Source organism: Ambystoma mexicanum, chromosome 5q (assembly GCF_040938575.1).
Source record: "Ambystoma mexicanum isolate Mex_15411 chromosome 5q, UKY_AmexF1_1, whole genome shotgun sequence".
NCBI lineage: Eukaryota > Metazoa > Chordata > Amphibia > Caudata > Ambystomatidae > Ambystoma > Ambystoma mexicanum.
In genome coordinates, this window is record NC_090933.1 from 779,751,106 (window position 1) to 779,776,636 (window position 25,531).

A 25,531-nucleotide genomic window follows, 5' to 3' on the forward strand; every position below is an offset into this window, starting at 1 on the left:
CCTCCTCATCTCCCAACTGCTTCTGCCTTGGGTCTCTCAGCAGCCATCTTTTAAACACCTGGGGTGTATCAATGGGCTGCAGGTGTGTGCTCAGGGTTGGGCTTGCCTGACCTTCAATATTCCAATTGAAATGACATGCCTCTCTTTTAGTTCTAAAAAGAGAGTCAAGTGGAGTCAGGTGTGAGTGGTAAGCATTAAATGCCTGATCCTGCCTGACTATTTATGGGACAACCTGATGGTAGTTGGTGGCAGTCTTTCCTTTGTTTCTTAAGATGTTTCTCATAGGTACTCCATAACTCTCGGTAGCCTCTTCCTCGTCCCAGTATTTGTTGGAAATGGGGAGGGGGAGACCAAACAAGATGGAAGTTGATATTTACAGATTAGATTATTACAAGGCCGCTGTGTATTATTCATAGAGAATTTGTGCCTTAAGAATCAATTTGTATGCTTATTCTTGGCTTGTGTGACTAATTTATGGCACTTAACAAGATCATCTATGGCTTTACGCAAGGTTATGATCTTTAATCTCAATGTGCATTTGGCCATTTAGAATTTTTTATCGTACATCCTCTTAGGATCAATCCTGTTGGCCTGAAAGGCAAATTAGGGTTTGATCAGGTCAAATGACCTAGTGAGATTGGTTATCCATTCTTCCATTTCATCGGCAGACATTTGACATTAATCCATCTGGTCTTTGACTACTCTATTGTCCATAAATGAGTGATTGGCAAAGGTGAGAGGGAAATCCCCTGTCCCTGGTTTTGTATCCCAAAGGTGATTCTCTTGGTGTCAGATTACTCCCTATTTTAAACACCCAGACATGAGAGCACTGGGCTTTGTAATACGTCCCTTGATTAGAACTAGGGGAAGACAAACAAGTGTTGGGATTACCTATTTGTCCTTCTCTTGGGTTTGGGACATTGGGGTCTGCATAAACCACAAAGGCTTCTGGGTTTTCTTCACCTACCGCCCCGTTGGGATACTGTGTCTCGCCTAGCATACTCTCCTGAATTCAACCCCGGAAACCCCATCCCAGGTGATCCTCCCTCATTTGTCTGTTCACAGGGTTGGGCTCCAAAAGCGATGGCCCTCCCCTGGCTACCTGAATAGAGGATTCTCGGGGTCTGCATAGGAGAATACCGCTAGGTTTCTCACAATGCACATTTCTCTATAAGAGCGGTTTGTAATGTTGCCTTATGCTTCTTAGTAGTCAGGAACTCTGCATGGCCATCATAGCCAAACTCTAGGCCTAGATATTTGTACAATAATGTAAATTTGATCTTTCCTTCCTCAAGAGTCAAGGGCGTTGTCCTGCAGGAACTACCACCATAACACATATGCTTGGTCTTTCCCATGTTAAGGACCAAGTCATGTTTTCTTGCAAACCCACAAAGTTCGCCGACTGTCTGACATAGATCCACATAAGTGTGATCAAAGAATACAATGCCCACTACGTAGGACAGCCAGCGAACATGAACGCCCTCCACAAGCAGTGGGAAATTATTAGCTCTCTCAAGATATGCAGGCAGGTCAGAAATATACAAGTTGAAAAGTAGAGGGCCAGCACACAACCCTGTTTGACCCCAAGGTTAGTGTAAATCGGGCTGGTCCCTCCACCATCCACCAGCACGCAAGAATATGTCCGCTCGTGCAGTTGTCTAATAGCCTCTAAAAGTCATAATGGTATACCAAAATTCCCGAGCTTCTGCCAAAGCTTTACCCTGTTGACTTTATCGAATGCCGCCCATAGATCAACATATAAGATGTAAAGGGGAAGTGCCCCCTTTTTGGTAGCATTCTAAATGAATATATCCAACAGGAGTAAATTGTGTGCCGTAGAGGAACCACCCCTAAATCCGTCCTGCAAGGTGTCAAAGAACTATAGTGAATCAGCCCATTTCTGCAGTACCCTAAGTAATAATGTAGCAGTTATCTTGCCCATCACATCCAACATGGATAGGACATGATAATTGTAAGGCAGCTTCCTTCAGCCTTTCTTGAATACTGGAATTCAAATGGATCGTCTCCATGACCATGACCATGGGATCACTCCAGAGCAACATATCATATTGAATCAGACCTCCAAAAGAGAAGCCCATCGTTGGGGACTTCGTTTCAGCACAACATTGGCTAGGCCATTTGAGTGTTTAAGCTTTTGTATTAACATTTCGATTTCCACTTGCTCGAATTGTAACTCAAAGGGAAGGTACGGACACAGACTGACTTCATCAGGAGTAATATTTCTAGTACAGAAGGTTCCCTCAATATATGTCATCCAGGTTCTTTCTGCAATTGGATTAGCAGTACAATATTGTGGGTTACCCCTGTATGCGCCCAATTATTCCCATATACATTTTATGGTACCCGCTGCTAACACCTATATCATATTCTGCCACTGTGTATCATAGAGAATATGTGCCTGATGAGTCAATGTGTATGTTTATTCTTGGCATGTGTGATGAATGTATGGCACTTAACAGGATCATCTATGGCTTTATGCAAGGTTATGATCTTTAATCTCAATGCGCATTTGGCCATTTTGAATTTTTTATTGCACATCCTATTAGGATCAATCCTGTCGGCCTGAAAGGCAAATGATGGTTTGATCAGGGCAAATGACCTAGTGAGATTGGTTATCCATTCTTCCATTTCATCGGTGGACATTTGATATTAATCCACCTGGTCTTTGAATACTCTATTGTCCATAAATGAGCCCATCCTATCCAGATTTCGTGCTCATCCTATTTCCACTATTAATAACCATACCTCCCACCTTGGATTTGTAGTCTCTCTGATCTACAGCCATAGAAATATTTTTTGCTACGACCCCTTGGTCGCTACAATCGTTAGGCATTATGCTAAGGATTCTAACATAGGGAATCCGGTTATGGGAATAATAGAAATAATCTGTGGTAGTATTTTTTGTGCCGAAATACCAGGCATAGCCTCCCAGAATGTCACCATTTGTACGTCCATTTTGTCAGGTCAAACTCTTTAAGGAAATTCAACAAATGCTGTCTGGCCCCATTCATCCTTGTTTGCTCTAGGATGCTGTAGGTCTTGACCCATTCAATGGCCACCGGTTCCACCATATCCCTGAAATGGGCATTTAAATCACCTGCCAATATGTCATCGGATTCCAAAATGCAATTAATTCCAAAATACTCTAAAAAATGCAGTCTGTTACATTTCCTCCAGGAGGATCATATACACCGTCAAGAGTAGTATCCTTGTTGATCCAATGTACCTATACAGACTTTAACAGCAAGTACATTTTTTCCTTGACTGGGCAGGCTGATTTGGTTGGCTGTCAACCCTTATTTTACTCCAATTACTAGGCCACCAAAAGGGTGGCCATATACTCCCTTTTGTGCCACATTTTGGAAGACTGCTGAGAGGGGCCGGAGTAAGGAGACACTGACACAGGTTGCCAAAATACTTTTATACAAATAATAAAAGGGGTGGGAAAAACACCTCACTAGCGCTAACGCTATGAGGGGTTTCCCTGCCTCAACAAATATAACTAATGGAACGGTTGTCAGGATGTCCAAATACATGTGCACTGTCCTGTGTCCAAAAGCCTACCCTGACCCTCACACTCCAATACCACAAAATTACTATAAGGGGTCAAAATAATATAACCTCCGGCTGCTTTCCTTAATAGTGGGTTCACCTATTTTTCTGTATACAGTCAGTTCTACTCCTTATGTGTTTCAAAGTAATGTTCCCAAAGTGCCAGGGGGAACAGTCCGCTTCCCTTGGTCTTCTCTGGTTCACCTTTTAGACTTGTTGCCAAGGGTTTCCCTAGGTGTTTCCTGTGGTAATATAATGAACCGTACCCATATACCGCTTTCCTTTTGTCTGCGGCAGCCTTGGTTTCTAACTTAATAATGCCCACTTTTGTTTCTCAGTCCTGAATGAATCTGTTATGAGCACAGATTCCTTACTGTGTTAATTTGCCCCACAGACTTGTTGTACATAAACAATTCCTACTTTTACTGTGAAAAGGTACTGCTCTTATTTCCCCATAACTACCAGGACAAGGAAGAGTAGGATTATTAGCAAGTACCGGTGTGATAATTGGTTTCTTGTTTATTCCCAATATGCCACGTTATCAAGTTTCCTCCCACCATCTCCCCTTCCAATGTTTACCTGTTCCTTCTCTCCACAAGGAAGCCGCTCGCCTCTATTGTGACTTTTGTACACAGCTTGTGCTTTATAAACAATGCTGAAGGATGGGCACAATCACCCCCTCGTCCCCCACCGATGAAGTATATGATGCGGAAGAGGAACAGAAAATATTGATACCGTCCATACTATTTCGCACCAATCCCCAGTGCTCCAATCATTCACAAGTACGTCGAAAGGTACCCACTTAGCCAGCCTTACAAACCAGAGACGGTACAGACCCTACCCAGAGTGGATGAAGACCCCCAGGCAGCAACTAAGGAAACTTCAATTGACAGTATTGGCTAAAGCACCAAGAAGCCACGTTACAGACGTCATTAGAGATACCACAATTTAGCAGCGTTAGACAAGAAGCACACGTGCCACCCGCACAATGAAACATACACACACTCGAGTACACGAAGAACACAGATGTACTCTATAGTTAGAGGACAGACACATATACATACTGTCACTGCTTTATTGCTTTATTATTTTGGCACTAGCTTGGACTGAATGCTTGCTGATGCTTATATGCAAATTAACCTTATGTAACTGCATGAGCACCTGTGGGACTTGACAGTCCAGCTTGACTAACATATGGAGAATATAGAGTAGCACGAACGTACAGAAGCCATGATATGGCTTAGGAAATCACAGCAGGCCACAGACCCTTGCCGAGAGCTGAGCTGAGCTGAATTCAGGAAGCACAGGAGAGCAAACGTGTGAAACGAAGCTGACTGCCAAGGCCAGAGATACAAGTGACATTCCATTCCCTGAACAACAGTAACACCATAATTCTCCAATATTCAGAATAATTCAGAGATCAGAAGGGGCTCAAACACGGTCTCTAGACATGTGACTCGCCAAGCTTGGATGATGAATTGAAACCGGTGCTGGGAAGAGAAGCAATCTCACGCCACCAGACAGAATCTTACAAAAAGTCATTAAAGCAAGAAGACAAGAGTTGCAAGATATGAACGGCACTCTCATAGACTATGGTGGTGCACACAAGCTACAATGCAGACACATAGTTATACTTATTACCTTGAAAAGGTACACCTCGAGCTGAGAGCCATTTCAGATACCAGACCTGGGTAGGGCAGCACTAGCCAATCACAGCTCAGGACCTTAGGGGTGGGTAGCAACGGGCAAGAACCAATGGTAAGACCCTCATACTGCAACATTGTATATAATTAGATAATTGGGGACAGGCCAGGCCAGCCACCTGACATGCAAGAGCCAGAGAACAAAATGTACAGGGTCCACTATAGGTTGACTACCACTCAACGCCCAATCCAGTCACACGATCAGTTTGCTGGAGAAGGGCCCAGGTTGTGACACCAATGTGATGCAACGGGCCGACAAAACAGGCCTGTGAGCCAGGGAACACTGAGGTATCCACGGATTGTTCTTCTTACCCTATAATGATCCCTGTTGGTTTTGGTTGTAATAAACCACAGTTCAACTTGCTGTCTGTCTGGGCCTGCGTTCCTTTTGGAGAGGGAAGGTGTTGGGCCTTCCATGAGTTCTGAGTCCGCAAACTCCTAGTAGCCCTCGAACCCTCCTCAGAGTTTGTCCCAGCAATGCTTCCAGGGTTCATCTGTCACACTCACTGCTCGCCGTGGTGTTGTCATCCACTCCTCTCGTGAACGCTTTTTTTGGAGACGCTCTACCTACTCTGTGGTGTCCACTTACAATGCTTGCGTACAAGGTCCCAGCAGGGTTGTCTGTGATTCCTGTTCCGAAAAGGAACGAGTTGCCCAGCAGTTCGTTCACTTCTGATGTTCTCGCTCACAGCCTCAGGAGTGCTATATATCTAAAAGAAACAGAGATGGCACAACTTATCAAAGGCCTGGTTTTTGCAATCACTTGGGGTTTTATATTGGTTTCCCGCCCCCACTGGTTATTTCGTATCAGTCCGCAACTTCTTACGTTGTGCTTCGCCTCTGGGGCTTATGCTCGGCCGAACAATTCCATAGGGGAAACTTCCGCTCGGAAGTGTTTCCTCTCTCTCTCTGTCCAGCGCATACCTAGGTGTCCGCACTATTCCATCTACCTTCAACTCTTCGAGCAGGTTCTTTGTTTTATCTAGAGTTCAACTCAGATTCAGAAGCTTCAGATTCTTCACCAGACACGTTCTCCTCTTGGTTATCATCTTTCTGCCCTTTCAGCTGCCAACTAGTTAGTTTGCTCGCCTTCATAGCTTTGCGCTGCCACCTCCAACTCACTTTTTTCCTTGAGCATTTGCTAGGTGTCTGAGCAATTACTTTTTTGTCACAGCATTCATACTATTTGGATTTCCCTCCAAAGCATCTTGCACTCTGCAAAGCACTCCACAGACCGCATGCACAAGAGCATAAGACTTGCAGCATTATAGAGCCAGGTAGGTGGAGTCAGCCTTCAGGTTAGGCGTCAGCACGTCTAGTAAAGAAAATATCTGACAGCGTTCACCGTCCACACCGTCTTGCACTCTCCAAAGCAGTCCCACAGAGTGCGCGCACAAGAACGCTAGGCTTGCAGCTTTATACAGCCAGGTAGGTAGAGACAGCCTTCAGCTCAGGTGTCAGCAGATCTAGTAAAGAAAATATCCGACAGTGTTCGCCATCCACATCGTCTTGTTCGCTGTCCACCTCCTCCTCTGACCTCACCCCATTCACCCACACTTCCCGTTTCCTGTTCCTTACTTATATATCCCTCCCCTGGTGAGGGTTTGTCAGCTGCCTCTATCCAATCTCCTTGTACCCTTCCCTTCTCCGTTTGTGTGCATGTGTACAAAAATGCTTAAAAGTGGGTCTTAGCCCCACACACTTTGTCTGCACGGGGTTTTCTGCCCAGGAGATCTGGCAGCGATAGAAAACTGATGCCAAAGTTCAGTCTCTGGGGTTGCATTGCTGGGGATCCATAGGGTAAGTCTGAGGAACGTTTGCCTCTTAAGCCCATGGTAATCTTGTGGATTGTCTTTTGTTGTGTGACTACCAGCTGCTTCTGCCAGTCCCAATCACTGTGCAGCCACTCTGTGCTGTTACTCTGTGCTTTTATGCGGCTGGAGCCAGCACCTCTCTCTCTCATTAACTGATCCGCCACAGTGATCGGGTCTCGCTAGCGCTGGAGCTGCCTTCAGCTTGTAACTGCTTCAGGTTTTTCTGGCTTCTCTTCTAGCGTCCTGGTGCTGGCCGGGCTTTCTTCTCTCTTTCTCTCTCTCTCTCTCGTATGCCAGTATCTGAAACTGTAAAAGAATACTGGAGAGCACAGGCACTCGGAGGCAAGGCTGGAGCCATGGTTCTGTCCAGATACAGGCACGCACACAAGGGAGGGATAGGAATTGGGACAATCCCCGCTTCCACCGTCCACCTTAGGGTTAACACTGGCTCTGGCATTAACCCTGGTAGGCCTCCCACCCCTGTTGAGAGGGTTTCCTGTCGCTCTTTTGACAAGGCCCAGTTTTTGTCCTTGTCACATGCTATAGCATTTCTTCCATTTCGCAGAAAGGAAACACCCTGAGCACTAGGACTCTTACTACGTAACACTTTCTTACTTGGCTGGTATTTCTTAAAGTCAGGGTGGATTCGGCATGTACCTCAATTACAATCATGCAGCATTACTTTTATGGATGATGCCAGTGTGCATTCCATTCACTTACTCAGTGCACGGCTCCATTGTGTATGGGCTGCCTCTCCGTTATTCAGGGTGAATACAGATGTGTGGGTCTCATCTCCACCAATGGCTTCGGTAACTGTGAGCATGCACTTCTCTCAGACAGTGGCTGTGGATAGGGGCTCCAGAAATGTGGCTCTCCTGCCACCGCCTTTAAATCTTGGATCCTGATTCAACCATTGTCAACAGCATCCACTTCTTCCACAGCGACTGCTAAGGGTCTGTGGCCACTAATTAGCAGTGTTGGCCTGCTTTCTGCAAGCACACTCTTGGCTGATTGCCCGCAGATTTCCTCTTTCAACCTCCATGCTCAGAAGCCCTTCCTTTTTTGCTGCTCTCACTCCGCCTGTAATGGTTCATCAGCACATTTCTATACATTTGTCTTATTATTACACTGTAGATCTTCTGGGCACATGGCTTCTTTTTGTATTCAGGTACACTCCTTCACAAATCCAGCCAGGATCAATGTCTTTCGGAGGTATAGAAGATGTGAGCATATGTAGGGCGCTTTTGGAATTTACATTCTTTCCTGCCCTGGAATCTGCTTCATAATCTTCAGTTTAACTAGACCCACATTCAGGCCCAGCGTCTCATTCATCTGGTTGCATTCACCTCAGTATCTGCTATTGTCTTTTTCCAGAATTCGTAATTCCTTTTCATGTCCCAGGAAATTACCAAAGGTCAGTATTACATTCTCCCTAGTCTGACGTTCATGCTCAGCACTCTCCATTTCAGTGTAAATCCAATACACTAGCCAGAGTGAATACTATCAAAGTTTCCGTAACAGAGTATTACCTGGGAACATGTTCAATTGCAGTAAGGGGTATCTGCACAGATTTCAAGGAAAAAATAACAACATTAGTGTTTTAGGAGTCATGTTCTTTTTTTTAAATTTCTTTTTTTAGGATTTTATTAAACTTTCTTTATTGTTTTACCATTAACAAGTACAAGTCAAAACCAAACAGCCCATCCTCACCCCCACCCCATCACCCTCCTTCCGACTCTCACAAGGTTGCAGCAAGAAGACAACAACAACCACATATTTCATTTGGATTAGTAGATACCACTTGGGAGGCACCAAGAGATCTTAGCTAGGACACCCCACTGTGACTTTCGCTGCGGGTATGGGCCGCTAAGTGTTAGTCAGAGACCTGAGGAAGAATCTGGGGACTGTGTCCTCTGAGCAACGTCCAATAGATATTGTCTGAAGGGGGGCCAATAGTCAAATGGGCGACTGCAGGCCGCAAGTGTTGCAGTATACCTGGTCTCCCTTTGTTCGCACAGCCTCATTTTCTCTAGCCATCTCAAAAATCAGGAGTCGTGTTCAAAAGAGTTTGAATTGTGGCCAGCGTCCTGTCTATTTTGCCTGCTTGCTAGAGCACGAAAAGTAACCAAGATTTTTCAGGCTCTCTCCCATTGCTCTGTCTAAAGGTGGTGCTCCTATACAGCTAATACATGCTTTAGAAATGTGTGAATCGTCACGCTACATCTCCATGTGAGAGATCACTGGAGGAGACGCATCTTCTGCTGAAGGACATATGATGAAATAAGTGATTTCTGGTTGCAGAGACATTGCTACCAACTAGCAGTGACACGTTTTATGTCACTACTAGTCTGTAAGAGGCGAGCTGTGTACTGGCTTTCTTATGTAGGCATTTCTTTCAATAATTTGTTATCATTGAGAAAACATTATTTGTAACATACTTACCGGGGCACCTGTGAATGTAACTGGAGGAGACTGCCAAGAGATGCTAAAGTTATTGCCATTAGGGGCAAAGTTTGCTGATCCTGGAATATTCACTGGCGATGTAGCCTGTCAGACAAAAATATAACATTTACTCTTCAAATAACCAAATGATTTCCCTGTACAAGTATTTTACTTCATAGGTCAAAGACAGTGTTATGTACATGTTCAAAAAGAATATTTTACACGGTGCAAAAGAATACTTTTTTCACTTAAAGCCATTAGACAGTCACAAGAGTCTAATTCAAATTTCTGAAAAACAGATATAATTTGCAGAACTTGTAGAGATTTTGTTCAAAGGAACTCATAAAACATACACACTGGGTGCGAACCTCATTTCAAGCGCCTTCAGGCCCAAACATTTCAATTTAACAACCTTTGGGCTACTGTGAAGAATGTCAACGTCCAAAGATATCAAAGTGTCATATCTTTCCTATTTTCTCTCAAAATGGTCTAAGTTCTCCACTGCCACCAGGTCTCCCCACATCCAGTCATCGGGAGCTAGCCGAACTGCTAGCGAGATGCCCAGAGTTATTCTCTACAAAGCTGGGGAGAGTTCGAGGTGTGGTACACCAAATCCAAACACTGCCTTGCACAGTCGTCCTTCTGAAACTATTGGCTGTGGGAGGCCAGAACATCAATTGTAAGGGAAGAACCGCAGAATATGTTTGAGCTCAGTGTCATAGAGATTCCCCAACGCGAATTGTCAACCCCTAACTTCCTGGTGCCGAAAGCCGGATAACATCTCGATTTTCTTTTTCCTCTACTTCTGAAGGCTCAATGAAATACCAAAATGTGATGCTTACCTGAGGCCCAGAATCACTGACCTTAAGGAAACCCTTAGTAGAACCAAATTCATTTCGACAATGGACCTAACTAAGGAGTACAGGTAAATGCCATTGGACGAAGACACAAAGAGAAAGACTGTCTTCTCAACTCCAGATGGGCTCATCCACATCACTGTACTCCATTTTGTTCTCTGTGGCGCTCCAGCTACCTTTCAGATATTAAAGGATCAAGTTTTGGACCTGGGAGGAGGCTTTGCAGGAGCCTATCTTGATGATATTGTTGTCAACACGACCACCTGGAAAGACAATCTGTGACGCTTGGAAAAGGTATGCAAACAGCTACAGAAGGCCAATCTCACTGGCAACCCTGCTAAGTGTCACCTAGCTAGATCATTTTTTAAATACCTAGGACTCCAGGTAGGAAGCTGGTAGGTGCTGCCACAACAAATCAAGGTGGAAGCAGATCAAAAGGAATCACGGCTGCTAATGAAAAAGGATATATAAGTCTTCCTCTGGCGCATTGGTTAATACCAGAAGTTCATACCAAACATTTCAGAGCACACTGCCTGTTAACTGACAAATTAATCAAATCTCACCTTAATGTCCTCCAACAGGACCCCCTGAGGCCCAATTGGCTTTCCAAAATCTCACCAACGCTCCAACGAAAAGCCTGGGGCTGGTCATGCCAGACTTCATAAAATAATTAATCTTGCAAACCAACACCTATTTTATTGACCTTGGCGCAGTACAACCTCAGATGTACGAGGGGGAAGAAAAGCCCATCATGTTCATCAACTTGAAATTATTTCTCTGTGAAAGAAACTATCCCATGGAAGAATTGTATTACCCGGCAATCAAATGGGCAGTCCATAGTCTGAAATACTCTATGTCACCAGTCGCTAATTCAAACTCATCAATGACCATGCCCCCTTGGTCTGTATGGGCCAGAACAAGGACACCAGCCCCTGTGTTTTGAGGTGGTTTTAGCCCTGCAGCGCTACTCCTTCTGAGTCGAAAAAGGGTAGGGACAAAACAAGCCAACATTGACTTTTTATCGTGGTATCCTCAGGCAGGTAGTTGTCCTGGGGACGAGGAGGACTTGGAGAAAAGGGGTGAGGTCTGTGACAGGGTCAGTAGTTTGACTCTGTCAAGAAGGGATGGGAACCTCTCTCAGCTTGGGGTGAGAAGCCTATCAAAGTGGAAGTTAGAGCCAGTCCTACCCAAGAGGTGGAAGATGGCAGTTAAGAAGGCCTCAGTCCATGTCTCTTCTCTATGTGCCTGCGTGATTGAAAATGGTACCACTCTTAACTACCCCATGCCTCAATTTCCAAATGCAGGACAGTTTTTCTCTGTTTCAGGGAACTGCAGATATGAGCAGACCCAGTGAAGGATCAAAGAAACAACAGCCCACAAGATCCTCTCCACGGGTACCCAGTGCCAGCGCACCTCTACTGACAGTGCTACACCATGAAACCACTGCACGACAATAAAGAACAAACACGACCAAGTGCCAGAGCATGTGTGGATGATGCCATCCACTCTGCACAACAAGCAGCCTCATCGGCAGCAGATCTAAGCAGCAGCGTTGTAACACAGACTGTCCGGCACTTAGAAAAGAGCAACCGCTTAACAATACCAGAGCCGCAAATTGGATCTTTCACAACGACTATCATCCCAAGGACATGAATACTCACACAAACTGGAACTTTGACGATGACCCATGGTGGTCCCACATGAGAAAAGGGTGGTATTACCCAATTTGTTCGCTAAATTTGGCCGAATTTGACCAGTACCATTTGATCGATTAAATTCAAACAAATGTGTTAATCAATACCGAACATGGGAAGCAGGAGTTGCGGGGGTGTCCCGAGCTCCTCATGTTTGGTAGTGTTTACCTTGAAGGGTAGTAGGGGTGTCCCCTGCTTACTAAGGACTGGAGCCGGGGGACAGGAAAAAGAAAACAAAGAGAAAAGCAGACTGTGATGCTGGAAATGCATCGGAGGGACAGGGCCTCCATATCCTTGTCCTTTACTGCTTTTTATTGTGTGTTCTGTCGTGTTTTCCGCGCAGGAGTTCATGTGGGACTCCTGGCGGTGCAGCTCTCTCTCTTTTGGTTTGGTGAACGGACCCGTGGGATACCCTTATGGCACCCATGGGTGGGGGTACAATCCTGTGCCCCTAGTGTATGTTTTTGGGCACCTGTGGGTGGCCTGCAGAGCAGGGTATGGGCTGGTGGCAGCTCCATGCTGAATTTGACAAGTGCGCGGAGTATCCTCCATTTTGGGATACCCCGGCCCTGCCATTGGTATCAGTTGATTCCTGATGGAAAATAAAATGGCCCCTGTGGCCTCTTGCTTTCTATTACCTATTACCTATTTTTCCCAAAGTCCTGGGAAGCCCTGACCCTGTCCCTTCCCCCTGACTGGTTGTTGGGTGGAAGTGCCATATATGGTGTTGTTGTGAAGGCCCGACCAGACTAGCTGGAGCATTCCTGGTGATGTATGTTGTGGGTACCTCCTGTGGGTGGGACCTGGGTGAATGGAGTGTGTGACCAATATGCACTTCTTGTTGTGGTTGTCTGGTTTCTGGCATGAGAGACAAAGACTGAGACAGCCCTGCCCGAAACTGGCCTGAATGCAGTGTGTAGTGTTGAATGGCTGGGTACTTGTCCCAATCCACATTCCTTGTTGTGAGTGTCTGAGCGGGAGAAGGATGGCCTGAATGCACTGCGTGCCTGATTGGCTGACTGACTGCATGAATGCCCTTATGGATGATTGGCTGCTGAGTGTGACCTAGCAGTGTGGATGAGAGACCGAATAGTATATCTGGGGACCTCTCACCATAGGAAATTGTTCAGAAGCTGAAGTCCACTACGGCGAGTAACTGGAGTAACTGAAGCTTGACCTTGAAGCCCTGCTGGACGAGAAGAATTGCTATTGCTCTCCTTCACAATCGGAAAGCTGCTGTGTCTCCAAGGACTGACCCAGAGAGGACCTGGTAAGGCGCCCTCTTCCCGAGCTACGAGGGACCATCGTGCACCAGCTGATCATTGCCAAAGCTCCCTGGTAGACAGACCTTCGACAGGCTGCCGACCTGAGACGAGGACTGCCGCGGAATCTCAAAGAGAAGCACCCGGACTGTTGTCCGCCACTGTCGACGAGAGCCGTCGCAGACCGGAGCCGCCGTGCTCCCATTTGCCTAAGAACTTCAATTGATCATTGGACGCTCTCGTCTGCATCGTCGCCCGCTTTATCCCACTGGAGAAGGCCCGACCGTCGACGCGCCGAGGAGCATCCGCCGGTGGGTTTCCCGCGACCTAAAAACCACAGAGACGCCGACGACTCAAAGCCCTTGCTGGGCCACAGTTCTTCATCCTCTCTTTGCGGCCAGAACTATCATCACCGAGGTGCCCCGCACGCCTCTTCCTTGCAGGACGCCAACGCTCCGTCGTCGACGAGCACCACTAGGAACGAAGCTGCCACTTCACCGCCGTAGTTCAACCTGTTCTCCGTTGGACGTTCGATTCCCCGACACCGAACGCCGAGTTCCTCGACGCCTCTCGACGATCCGTGGCTCCTGCTTTAAAGGGAGTCACTCAAGAAGGATCGGTCGACGCATCTTTGAAGAACTCTACTCCACCAGGTACATTGGGGGGGGTAAAACCTTAATAGGAGGAAATAAGACTATTGAACCATATATGGACTGGGCTTGTGCTATATATCTTTATTTACAGGTTGCCCAGGTGGGGGGATCTCCACACAGAACTGTGCCTAAGGGTAGGGGTCAGAAATCTGCCTGTTGTTTCAACCATCTTGCGTTCCTTCCTATCTCTATTGCTGGTTTCCTCGTTATTGATCTGTGTGACATTTTAACCGTATAGTTGATGCACTTTAATGAGATTTGATAACATTGGTGGTACCACTTTAGAATTGTATATATTTATCATTGTTGATTTCCGAGTACAAAGTGCGTTATTGTGAACATGTACATACCTTCGAATATTAATTATATAAAGACTGTGTTTTCAGTAATACAGTGTGTGGACATTCCTTTGTGGGGGTTTGGGGACTACACTGTACTTAAGAACCAGCCCGCATCACCTCCTGAGAAGCTAGGCCTCGATTGCTCGACTACGTTACCCATAATAGAGAATCTTGGCTGGGGTCCTCTGTGCCTCTCCTCTACCATATAGAGAGCGGAAGTACAGACACCCCCTACCAGTCTTTACACTGGTGGCAGGGGTGGGATGCTTATGGTTTTAAGAATCAGTGTATAACCGTGCCACTTACAAAATATCTGCACTTTATTAAATTAAGGTTTGGTTGTGTACAAAATAACTGCATTACAAGCAATGGAGTCTATTGCAAATGGTAAATTGACTAGGATGAGCTTAGAGGCTCTCCAGAGTGCTTGCGAAGCCAGGGAATTAGACTTTGTGGATAAGTCTAGGGCTGAGCTGATAGCTGCCCTGGTGGACTACCAGACTGATGGTGAAACTCTTGATGAGGGGGGGAATGCAACCAATGAGGACTCTGCCCCTGGGGTTTCTACTGAATCTGTTTCTGGGAATGCCACCATTCCTGCTGCCTCTATTCCGAACCCCAGCAATTCCTTGGAGCCTGAGTTATTAAGGATGAAATTGGCCTTTGAATATCGCAAGTTGGAAATAGATGCTGAGCTTAAGAAGGAGGAGTTCGCTCAACAAGTGGAGCTCAAGAATAGGGACCTTGAACTCCAAGACAAGGACACTGAATGTCAGAGAATCCAGCTAGAGAAAGCTAGAGTGGAGACTTCAGCGAAACCAGTTGAGAGTGGCAGGTCCCCAGCCACCAAGTTTATGAAAGATTTGGTTGGTGTGTGTAACGCTCACCTAGTTCCCACGGAGGCGCGGGCGTGGTCTGGACGGCAGTGGCCTCTTCGAAGGAGATGTTCAGCACCCTGAAAATGGAGTGGGCTGGGTTCCCAAATCCGGCTTGTCTGGCTCGGATGAATACCCTTCTTAGGGATTGAAAAGGCGAGCTCTCCATCCTGCTTCTGATGCAGGGGCGCGTTGGGATCCAGTTACGTCACTGGATAGTAAGTTCCAGTTTGCTTGTCTGTTCCGGTAAGTACCGTAAATGTTTATGGCAAGCTTGAGTCTAAACTGTTCCTCTTCTCTTTTGCAGGTAATGGAAGACTCCGGGCTGAGGGCGGTTTCCATCGAAAACCTGATTTCAGATGAGTTTTGGTGTAGGCCCACTACTGTCTTTTCCTGTCTCTTTTTCCTTAGGGGCCGGAGTTCGAGAATGCCGAAGAAATGGAGCCGGTACGAAGCAGAAGCTGAGTCCGACCTGTAAGCAGGTAAGTTTAAAATAGTTCGTTTGCTACGGTTCTTGCATTCACTAATGTGATGTTTGCTTTTTCCCCATAGGGGCCGGGGTGCTGAAATGCCCAAGGAATGGCATCGACCCGAAGGTAAGAAGAATTAGCTTGGCGGGTAAGTGCTTCTTGGTTATTTTCCCCTTCTCACCTTGCTTTCTTCTCTTCGTCTCCCCGTAGGTGCTGGAATGCTGCAGGAGATCCGGATGGGCGTCGCAGAGCCGAAGGCGCCACATGCAGGTAAGAGAAGTGCGCCGAGATGTATGCGACGCGGTGAGTATTTAAAATGATGTCTTTTTGCAGGAACGTTGGCGCGCTGAATCCGGAATGCAGCTTTAACAGGTAAGGTTTGTTTTCACCTGTTTCTTCTTACCTTTTCTATCCTTAGGTGTTTCCAGGATGCTGGCAGGCGTGGTCGAGGATTGGAGCAGGAGCAGGCACGGTGAGCGTCCAGCTGCTATGAGCAAAACAACGCGAAGCGTGGTTTGCTGTCTGGGCGTGGCTTAAATAGCCTTTCAAGTAGTCCCAGGTATGTATCCTTCCACTGAAGGTATGTATCCTGCCACCAGCCACACCCGTGTGGTTAAGTAGTTCCTTTTTCATCTGGAAGTTGTAGAATGATCTGCCAGGTAAGGAAATTGCAGCATGGTCTGCCAGGTAAGTTTGCACCAAACACATTTCCTTCCATATCTTGTATGAGCCTGGCGCCGATGGTGCCAGGACTGTTATCCCTTATGAGCCTGACGCCAACGGCGCCAGGACTGAGTCCAAAGAGCCCCTATCTGGGGTGGCTGGGACTTCCCTAGTTTACATGTTGCCTGCCTCTGAGGGTGCCGGGCCCTGTCTGGCTCTTTGGAGGTAGGCATCATGACAGTACCTCCCCCCAAGGCCCCTCCCAAGGACGTACTGTCCAGAGGCTTTGGTTTGTGTGGAAACTTACGATGAAATTTTTGTATTAGACGAGGTGCATGTATATGATCGCTTGGTTCCCAAGATCTCTCCTGAGGTCCATATCCTTTCCAATCAATTAGGTAAAAAACCTTTGACTTGGACATCTTAGAATCTAATATGTCTTTAACTTCGAATTCCAGTTCCCCATCTACTGGGATTGGTTCTGGTGGCTTGAGTAGCCTGGTTCCGGGTTGTACAGGTTTCAACAGTGATACGTGGAAAACCGGATGGATTAGCATGTTGGGGGGCAGATCGAGTTTGAAGGCTACCGGGTTGATTACAGCCTTGATTGGATAAGGCCCTATATATCTTGGGTTAAAAGTTCGCGGGCCTTTAAGTGGTAGATGTCTAGTCGCCAGCCACACTTGATCTCCAACTTGGTAAGGAGGTACTTCGCTCCGATGTAAGTCAGCATTTTCCTTATATTTGTCCTTGGCCTGCTGTAAATGAGTCTTGACTTCCTTGAAGGCTCGGGTTATGGTGGCATGTAAGTTATCCACGGCGGGCATTTCAAGGCCTTGAGGTGGTTCAAGATCCGAAGTTCTGGGATGGTGGCCAAATAAGGTATAAAAAGGAGTCTGGCCAATTCCTGAATGCACAGAATTGTTGTACGCGTATTCAGCAATCCATAAAATGTCTTTCCAATTATATTCTGATTGATGCAATATGCACCGTAAGTACTGTTCCAATGTCTGATTTGTTCTCTCGGTTTGGCCGTCGGTCTGAGGATGGTGGCTGGTAGATAAACGCACATCAACTTGTGCCATTTGGCAACATCTCTTCCAGAACCGAGAAATAAACTGGCTTCCCCGATCGGAGATTAATATGGATGGAAAACCATGTAGACGAACAACGTTCTCAAGAAATTCCTTGGCTAGGGTGGAGGCTGAAGGCAGCCCTTTCAAGGGAATAAAATGGGCCATCTTGGAGAAGAGGTCTACAATTACCAGTATAGTATTAAATCCATGACACGGAGGTAGGTCAGTTATAAAATCCAGCGATAAAGTGTGCCAAGGTGCCGGTGGGATGTCCAGAGGTCGTAACGGACCGGCTGGTTTTTGCTTTTGACTTTTATTTTGGGCGCACACTGCGCATGTCATCACGAAAGATTTTATATCCTTTCGCCAGGAGGGCCACCAGAAATGCCTTTTAATTTTTTCTTCAGTCTTAGCGATGCCCGGGTGTCCTTCCATTAGTGTCTCATGATGATGGGCAATAACGAGATCTTGCAAATCCTTTTGAGGCAAGAACAGTCGCCCCTGGAAATAAGGTAAATCGTTATTAATTGAAAATCTGGGATCTTTCAGGCTCCATTCTTGCAAGGCTGCAGCGTCGAAAAGCAATTTAACTCTAGTTTGAATATCCTCTAGAGTTTGTGAGGAGATCACCCCCAAAATTCTCTGTTCGGGAATAATCGGAACTGGATCTAGAGTTGGGGTAGAATCGCCCATTCCTATTCAAGTGCGTCCGCCTTGCCATTCTTGCAGCCGGGGCAATAGGTGATCACAAAGTCAAATTCTGCAAAGAACAGGGCCCAACGGAGTTGGCGTGAGGATTGAGCTTTGGCCGTTTTTAAGTATTGTAAATTCCTGTGGTCTGTAATTACGGTAACAGTATGTCTTGCGCCGAGAAGGTAATGACGCCAAGCCTTGAAAGCTGACTTGATAGCTAATAGTTCTTTATCTGTGATTGCGTAGTTAACTTCTGGAGCTGAGAATTTTCTGGACCAAAAGGCCACAGGATGCAGTTGGTTCGAGACTGGGTCCCTCTGTGATAGAACCGCTCCCATGGCTAAACTAGATGCGTCAGTTTCCACAACGTAAGGGAGATCTGGACGGGGATGTTTTAACACAGGTGCAGAGGTGAATTTAGTTTTTAGTTCCTGAAATGCTTGTTCTGCTTCCGTAGTCCATTCGAAGCGTTTGTTTTTCCGTAAGAGGGTTGTGATGGGTTGAACCACTCGAGAAAACTCCGGGATAAACCTTCGATAGAAATTGGCAAAACCAAGCATGCTCTGAACCCCTTTCACAGAACTAGGGGATGGCCATTTGAGGATTGCGTCCACTTTTCGTGAGTCCATTCGAACTCCCTTTGGCGTTAGGACGAAACCAAGAAACTCAACCTCCGTGACGTGAAAAATGCACTTTTCGAGCTTTGCAAATAGTTTGTGCTGGCGTAGTTTCTCCAGGACGGCCTTAACATGTTTTCGGTGATCAGATTCCGAGGAAGAGTACACTAGGATGTCGTCAATATATATGATGACACAAACATCTATGAGTTCTCGAAAGATGTCATTCATAAAATACTGGAAGGCAGCAGGTGCGTTGCACAACACGAAGGGCATCACTTGGTATTCAAAGAGTCCGTATTTGGTGCGGAAGGCCGTTTTCCATTCATCGCCTTCTCTGACGCGTACCAGATGGTAAGCCCCTCTTAAATCCAGCTTGATAAAGATGCAGGCATCTTTCACCTGGTCGAGGAGTTCAGGGATCAGAGGCAGGGGGTAACGATTCTTAACCGTTATCTGATTTAAGGCGCGTTAGTCAGTACATGTTCTAAGGTCGCCTTCCTTTTTCGGCACGAAGAACAAAGCTGAAGAAGCCGGTGACTTTGACGGGCGAATAAACCCATTGGCAAGATACTGATCCAAATACTGGCGTAAATGAAGATTCTCTGGTTCGGTAAGGGCATAAATCCTACTACAAGGCGGTTGAGCATTGGGTACCAGATCAATTTGACAATCGTATGGCCGGTGAGGTGGTAAGGTGTTGGCCTGTTCTTTTTGAAAAACGTCCTGAAAGTCCTGATACTCAAGTGGTAGTTGTGCTGACACAGAGGTTACTGAGGCTAGACCCACTTGTGGATTTCCGGAATAACAAGTTTGTCTGCAGTTAGGAAAGGTGATACTCTTTGCTCGCAAGTCAATTCGAGGATTATGTCCTTCTAACCAAGGGATCCCCAAGATTACCTGAAATTGTGGAGCCTTGATTACATCGAACACTATGGTTTCCCTATGACCATCTTGGCCAACCAGTGGCATTTCTGTGGTAGAATGTGTTATCGGCCCAGAGGCAATTTCGGTCCCATCATCCGTGGTAATGACATCTTTGGTGATTTTTGGTCGGAGAGGGAGACCAATCCTGGAAGCCAATTCAAGATCAACATAGTTCCCAATAGCCCCACTGTCGAGATAGGCCTTTATGCCATGTAATCGTTGAGGCTGCTTTAGATCCACGAGGGTCATTGGCATGATGAAATGCGAGGTCAAAGAGTTTGTCTTCACGCTCGGCAAGCGGACCTCTACGCTTGTCGGGCTTGATCGTTTCCCGAATCAGATTTTGGAAGGTTTTGGTCTGTGGCTCCAACCACCTTCTTGGGTGGTTTTACCGGGCAATTTCGTAGAAAGTGTCCAGACTCTCCGCAATAGAACATAACTGGTTTTGCCGTCTTCTTTCTCGTTCTTTCTGCGTTAGGGGTCCTTTTACTCCCCCAATTTGCATTGGCTCCGAAGTGTCGGTACTCTTGGGGTTTGCGTGGGTTTTTACCAAAGCCCGAGTTTCAAATCTAGTCCGATCAGTCTTTCTATTCTGGAGTCTATGATCAAGTTGGATCACTAAATCAATGTATTCCTCACAGAGTTGGGGTGGATTCACAATTTGAGCCAGAACGTCTTTTAGCTCTCCACGAAGTCCTCGATGAAACAAGGTGATTCTTTTATTCTCAGGCCACCCAGTTTCCACGATCATTCTGTTAAATGTGGCGATATAAGATAGGAGGTCTAGGTTCCCTTGACGCAAAGACATAAGTTCGTTATCCAAAGCCTCACCCTGGGCGTGCCGGGCAAATAATCTCTCCATACTAGCCTGGAAGCGTTGAAAGTCACGAAGGATAGGATCGTCTTGATTTACCAACGGAATAGACCAATCGGCTGCACAGCCGCTGAGATACGATAAAACAAAAGCCACCCTAGTTTGGTCATTAGGGAAGGCCCCAGGTCTACATAAAAAGTGTAAACGACATTGGTTCATGAAAACAGCGTATTTCTTGGGGTCCCCCGCAAAACGTTCAGGTGGGGCCAAAGGTATGTTTCCCGGCAGGTTAATTTGCACCGGGTTAGTGGAAGCCATAGGAGTGGACTCTCTCCCGGAAGCAGGTAATGGCGCTTGTCCAGTCTGATTCTGTAAAAGCTGTTTAGCCAGGTCATCGGTTCGTTCTTTGGACAAGATCAGTTCTCTTCGAAGAACATTGGTTTCTTGGCGGGCGGCGTGAACTTCCGCCCGTAATTCCCCCAATAGTTGGGCCAGTTGGTCTGTTTCGGAAGTCTCCATGGCGCCTGGGTGGGTAATTGTGGGTAGGCTTCGCGTTCTGTAACGCTCAACTGGTTCCCACGGAGGCGCGGGCGTGGTCTGGACGGCAGTGGCCTCTTCGAAGGAGATGTTCAGCACCCTGAAGATGGAGTGGGCTGGGTTCCCAAATCCGGCTTGTCTGGCTCGGATGAATACCCTTCTTAGGGATTGAAAAGGCGAGCTCTCCATCCTGCTTCTGATGCAGGGGCGCGTTGGGATCCAGTTACGTCACTGGATAGTAAGTTCGAGTTCGCTTGTCTGTTCCCGGTAAGTACCGTAAATGTTTATGGCAAGCTTGAGTCTAAACTGTTCCTCTTCTCTTTTGCAGGTAATGGAAGACTCCGGGCTGAGGGCGGTTTCCATCGAAAACCTGATTTCAGGTGAGTTTTGGTGTAGGTCCACTACTGTCTTTTCCTGTCTCTTTTTCCTTAGGGGCCGGAGTTCGAGACTGCCGAAGAAATGGAGCCGGTACGAAGCAGAAGCTGAGTCTGACCTGTAAGCAGGTAAGTTTAAAATAGTTCGTTTGCTACGGTTCTTGCATTCACTAATGTGATGTTTGCTTTTTCCCCATAGGGGCCGGGGTGCTGAAATGCCCAAGGAATGGCATCGACCCGAAGGTAAGAAGAATTAGCTTGGCGGGTAAGTGCTTCTTGGTTATTTTCCCCTTCTCACCTTGCTTTCTTCTCTTCGTCTCCCCGTAGGTGCTGGAATGCTGCAGGAGATCCGGATGGGCGTCGCAGAGCCGAAGGCGCCACGTGCAGGTAAGAGAAGTGCGCCGAGATGTATGTGAGTATTTAAAATGATGTCTTTTTGCAGGAACGTTGGCGCGCTGAATCCGGAATGCAGCTTTAACAGGTAAGGTTTGTTTTCACCTGTTTCTTCTTCCCTTTTCTATCCTTAGGTGTTTCCAGGATGCTGGCAGGCGTGGTCGAGGACTGGAGCAGGAGCAGGCACGGTGAGCGTCCAGCTGCTATGAGCAGAACAACGCGAAGCGTGGTTTGCTGTCTGGGCGTGGCTTAAATAGCCTTTCAAGTAGTCCCAGGTATGTATCCTTCCACTGAAGGTATGTATCCTGCCACCAGCCACACCCGTGTGGTTAAGTAGTTCCTTTTTCATCTGGAAGTTGTAGAATGATCTGCCAGGTAAGGAAATTGCAGCATGGTCTGCCAGGTAAGTTTGCACCAAACACATTTCCTTCCATATCTTGTATGAGCCTGGCGCCGATGGTGCCAGGACTGTTATCCCTTATGAGCCTGACGCCAACGGCACCAGGACTGAGTCCGAAGAGCCCCTATCTGGGGTGGCTGGGACTTCCCTAGTATACATGTTGCCTGCCTCTGAGGGTGCCGGGCCCTGTCTGGCTCCTTGGAGGTAGGCATCATGACAGTGTGTTTGTGGAGGGTTCTGATATCCTACAATGGATTGAAGCGTTTGAAATGGCTTGTGCAATTCATGATGTTGGCAAAAGAGATTGGGCTAAGTGTTTGCTAAGCAGAGTGCCTTAGACTGGGTATGACTGTATTCTGAAGCTGAGTGTGGAAGAAAGGGGTCAGTATGAGTGTATGAAATCTGCTTTGATTGCCAAGTTTGGCAAGACACCTACCCAATACCTTAAACGGTTCAGGGATTTTAAGAAAAAAGAGAATGTGTCTTGGGTTGACTGGGTGAGTGCTGCGCACATGAATATGATGGGGTGGATTGATGGTTACAAGGTGAAAACTTTTGTTGAATTGTCCCACCTGTTGTTTTTTTAGCATTTATCTGAAGCCTGTTCACCGGAGCTGCGTCAGTATGTTGCTGACCAGAACATTTTGGATCCCTTTAAGCTGGCTAGGCTGGCTGACAAGTGGGTCTCCCACCGGGTGTCCCCTAAGGACTCCAGTGGGAAGGACAAGGACAAAGAAAAGGGGGCCTCTCAGAAAGCTGAGGAGTTCCAAAAGCAGTCACAGTCGAATAAACCTAAACCCTCCTCTCCTAAAACCCAAAAATCTAGTGGGGATAAGTCATCTGTGGGTGGGACTAAGAGTGGTGGTCCACGTGCTGCAAAGCAGGCTCCCAGTGGTTCCAGTACCGTACCCCGCACTCCCGGCACTTGTTGGGACTGTGGGGCTCTGGATCACAAGAGGGGTGACTCCAAGTGTAAAGGTAAGGCACTTGGAGTACAGGCTGTCAGCCTGACCTACCCTTACCCCATGTCTGAGGTGGAGGCCACTGTCCTCCCCTCCTCTACAGGGATCACATTTGGTGCTCCTGTAGAGATTTCCTTAGTGTCCCTTGGGGCCTGGGACAAGTACGCGGAAGTACTGGCGACTATCCCACAGAACACCCATAGATTTTTGAGAAGTGTCCTCCTGAATGGCCAGCCTTCTGCTTGTTTGAGAGACACAGGGGCAAGCATGACAGTGGTGGACAGGACCCTGCTCAAGCCAGAGGACTATGTAGGTGCTCCTCTGAGAACCACCAGGTTAGCTGGTGGGCCTCCCAAATTATCGCCTGTAGCCCGAGTCACACTCGTAATTGGAGACAAGACAGCAAAGCTTCCTGTCCTGGTTCAGGACAATGTCCCTGCTACCATTCTGTTAGGTAACGATCTAGTAGAGTTGGGATTGATCGCGGATGGTCTTCCCATGACTGCGGCTGCGGTCACTAGGTCACAGGTGACCCCGGGTCTGGCTGTGAGTCAGGTACCCGAGCCGAAGGCGCGGCCTAAGGTAAGACGAAGGAAGAGCAAGAAGGCCACCTCTGTGGAGGGAGCTCCTTCTCTTCCTGCTGTTCCTACAGCACCCATTGGGATCCATGCTCCGGACGGGCTGGGTCCAGTGGTAAACCCCGTCTCAACTCCTGTGGGAGAAGAGCCAGAAGACTCTCCTGTGGGAGAGGTTTTGAACCCGGAGGATCATCCTGATCTTCAATGCTTGTTAGCTGAAGGGGGACCCTCCCGGGCAGACTTCTGTAAAGGACAGAGAGAGTGTCACTCTCTCGAGGGTCTGAGGAAACAGGCCCTGTCCCAGGCACAAGGAGAAGATTTATTGGGAGGGTGAGCAACTTGTTAGTGAGCCCACTAAGCCTGAACCTGGTGCCCTCAAGAGGTTGGTGGTACCCCAGGTTTACAGGCCCTTCCTACTGCAGTTGGTGCATGAGGTACCCTTGGCTGGTCATCTTGGTACCACGAAGACTAAGCAGAGGCTCACTGCCCATTTCTACTGGCCTCGGATGGGAGTAGAAGTGGAGTCCCACTGCAGGACCTGCCCAACTTGTCAGTTTTCTGGCAAGACTGGAGGCAGTGTCATTGCCCCACTGCAGCCATTGCCAGTGGTTGGCACACCATTTGAGAGGGTGGGCATCGACATTGTCGGTCCCCTTGACCCTCCCACGTCAGGTGGACATCGGTTCATCCTGGTTTGGTAGATCATGCCACCAGGTACCCTGAGGCTATACCCCTTTGGACTGTAACTGCCAAGGTGGTTGCCAGGGCTCTCCTGGGAATTTTCACCCGTGTTGGATTCCCCAAGGAGGTTGTCTCTGACAGAAGATCCAACTTCATGTCTAGTTACATGAAGACCATGTGGAAAGAGTGCAGAGTAACCTACAAGTTCTCCACCTCTTACCACTCCGAGACCAATGGTCTGGTTGAGAGATTTAATAAAACTCTCAAGGGCATGATAGGTGCTTTGGAAGAGCCCCTAAGGAGGAAATGGGATCTCCTCCTGCCATGCCTGCTGTTTGCTTACAGAGAGGTACCTCAATAGGGTGTTGGTTTCAGCCCCTTTGAGTTACTCTTTGGACATCCCGTGAGGGGGCCCCTTGCCTTGATCAGAGAAGGTTTGGAAGCCACCCCTCCAGGTCCCGCCAAGCGAGTGGGGGACTATGTGTTAGGCCTCAGACGGAGGATGACCCAGATGATGGGTCAGGCATCAGCGAATCTCAAGGCCAGCCAGGAATTGAACAAATACTGGCATGGCCTTAAAGCATTGCAAGTGGATTGGACTCCGGGACAGGAGGTCCTTGTGATGGAGCCTACCAAGCCTCGAGCATTGGCAGATAAATGGACTGGACCCTTCAGGATAATCTCCAAGATGGGCGAGGTCAATTATCTGGTTGACATGGGAATCCCAGGGGTAGCCCCTCAGGTATTCCATGTTAATTGGCTCAAGCCTTTCCACAGGCGAGCAGAAGTCTCATGTCTCTTGCTAGCTTCAGAGCAAGAAGAGGATGAGAGTGAGCCCCTTCCTGATTTGCTGCATAGCAACCCTCAGGATGGCTCAGTGGAGGGAGTGCATCTCTCTCCAGATTTGACAACAGAGCAGCAGAGGTCCTGCAGGACTTTGCTCCAGCGGTATGCCTCTCTGTTTTCGCTGATGCCAGGCCTTACACCGTGGTGTAAGCACGAGATTGACACTGGTGACAGCGTGCCTGTCAAGAGCAGGAGCTACCGAATGTCAGATACGGTTAAGAACCACATCCATGCTGAGGTCGCCAAGATGTTGGATCTGGGTGTTATTGAACCCTTATCCAGTCCT

At 47.4% G+C, this 25,531-nt stretch overlaps 1 protein-coding gene across 1 annotated transcript in view; it reads right to left on the reverse strand.

The window, feature by feature from the left end:
* Positions 1–25,531, reverse strand: part of ZNF704 (zinc finger protein 704) — a 901,792-nt gene that overhangs the window by 123,641 nt on the left and 752,620 nt on the right. The window contains exon 7 of the mRNA XM_069621254.1: positions 9,533–9,637. Within this exon, the coding sequence (XP_069477355.1) occupies positions 9,533–9,637 (105 nt within the window). The remainder of the gene's footprint in view (positions 1–9,532; positions 9,638–25,531) is intronic.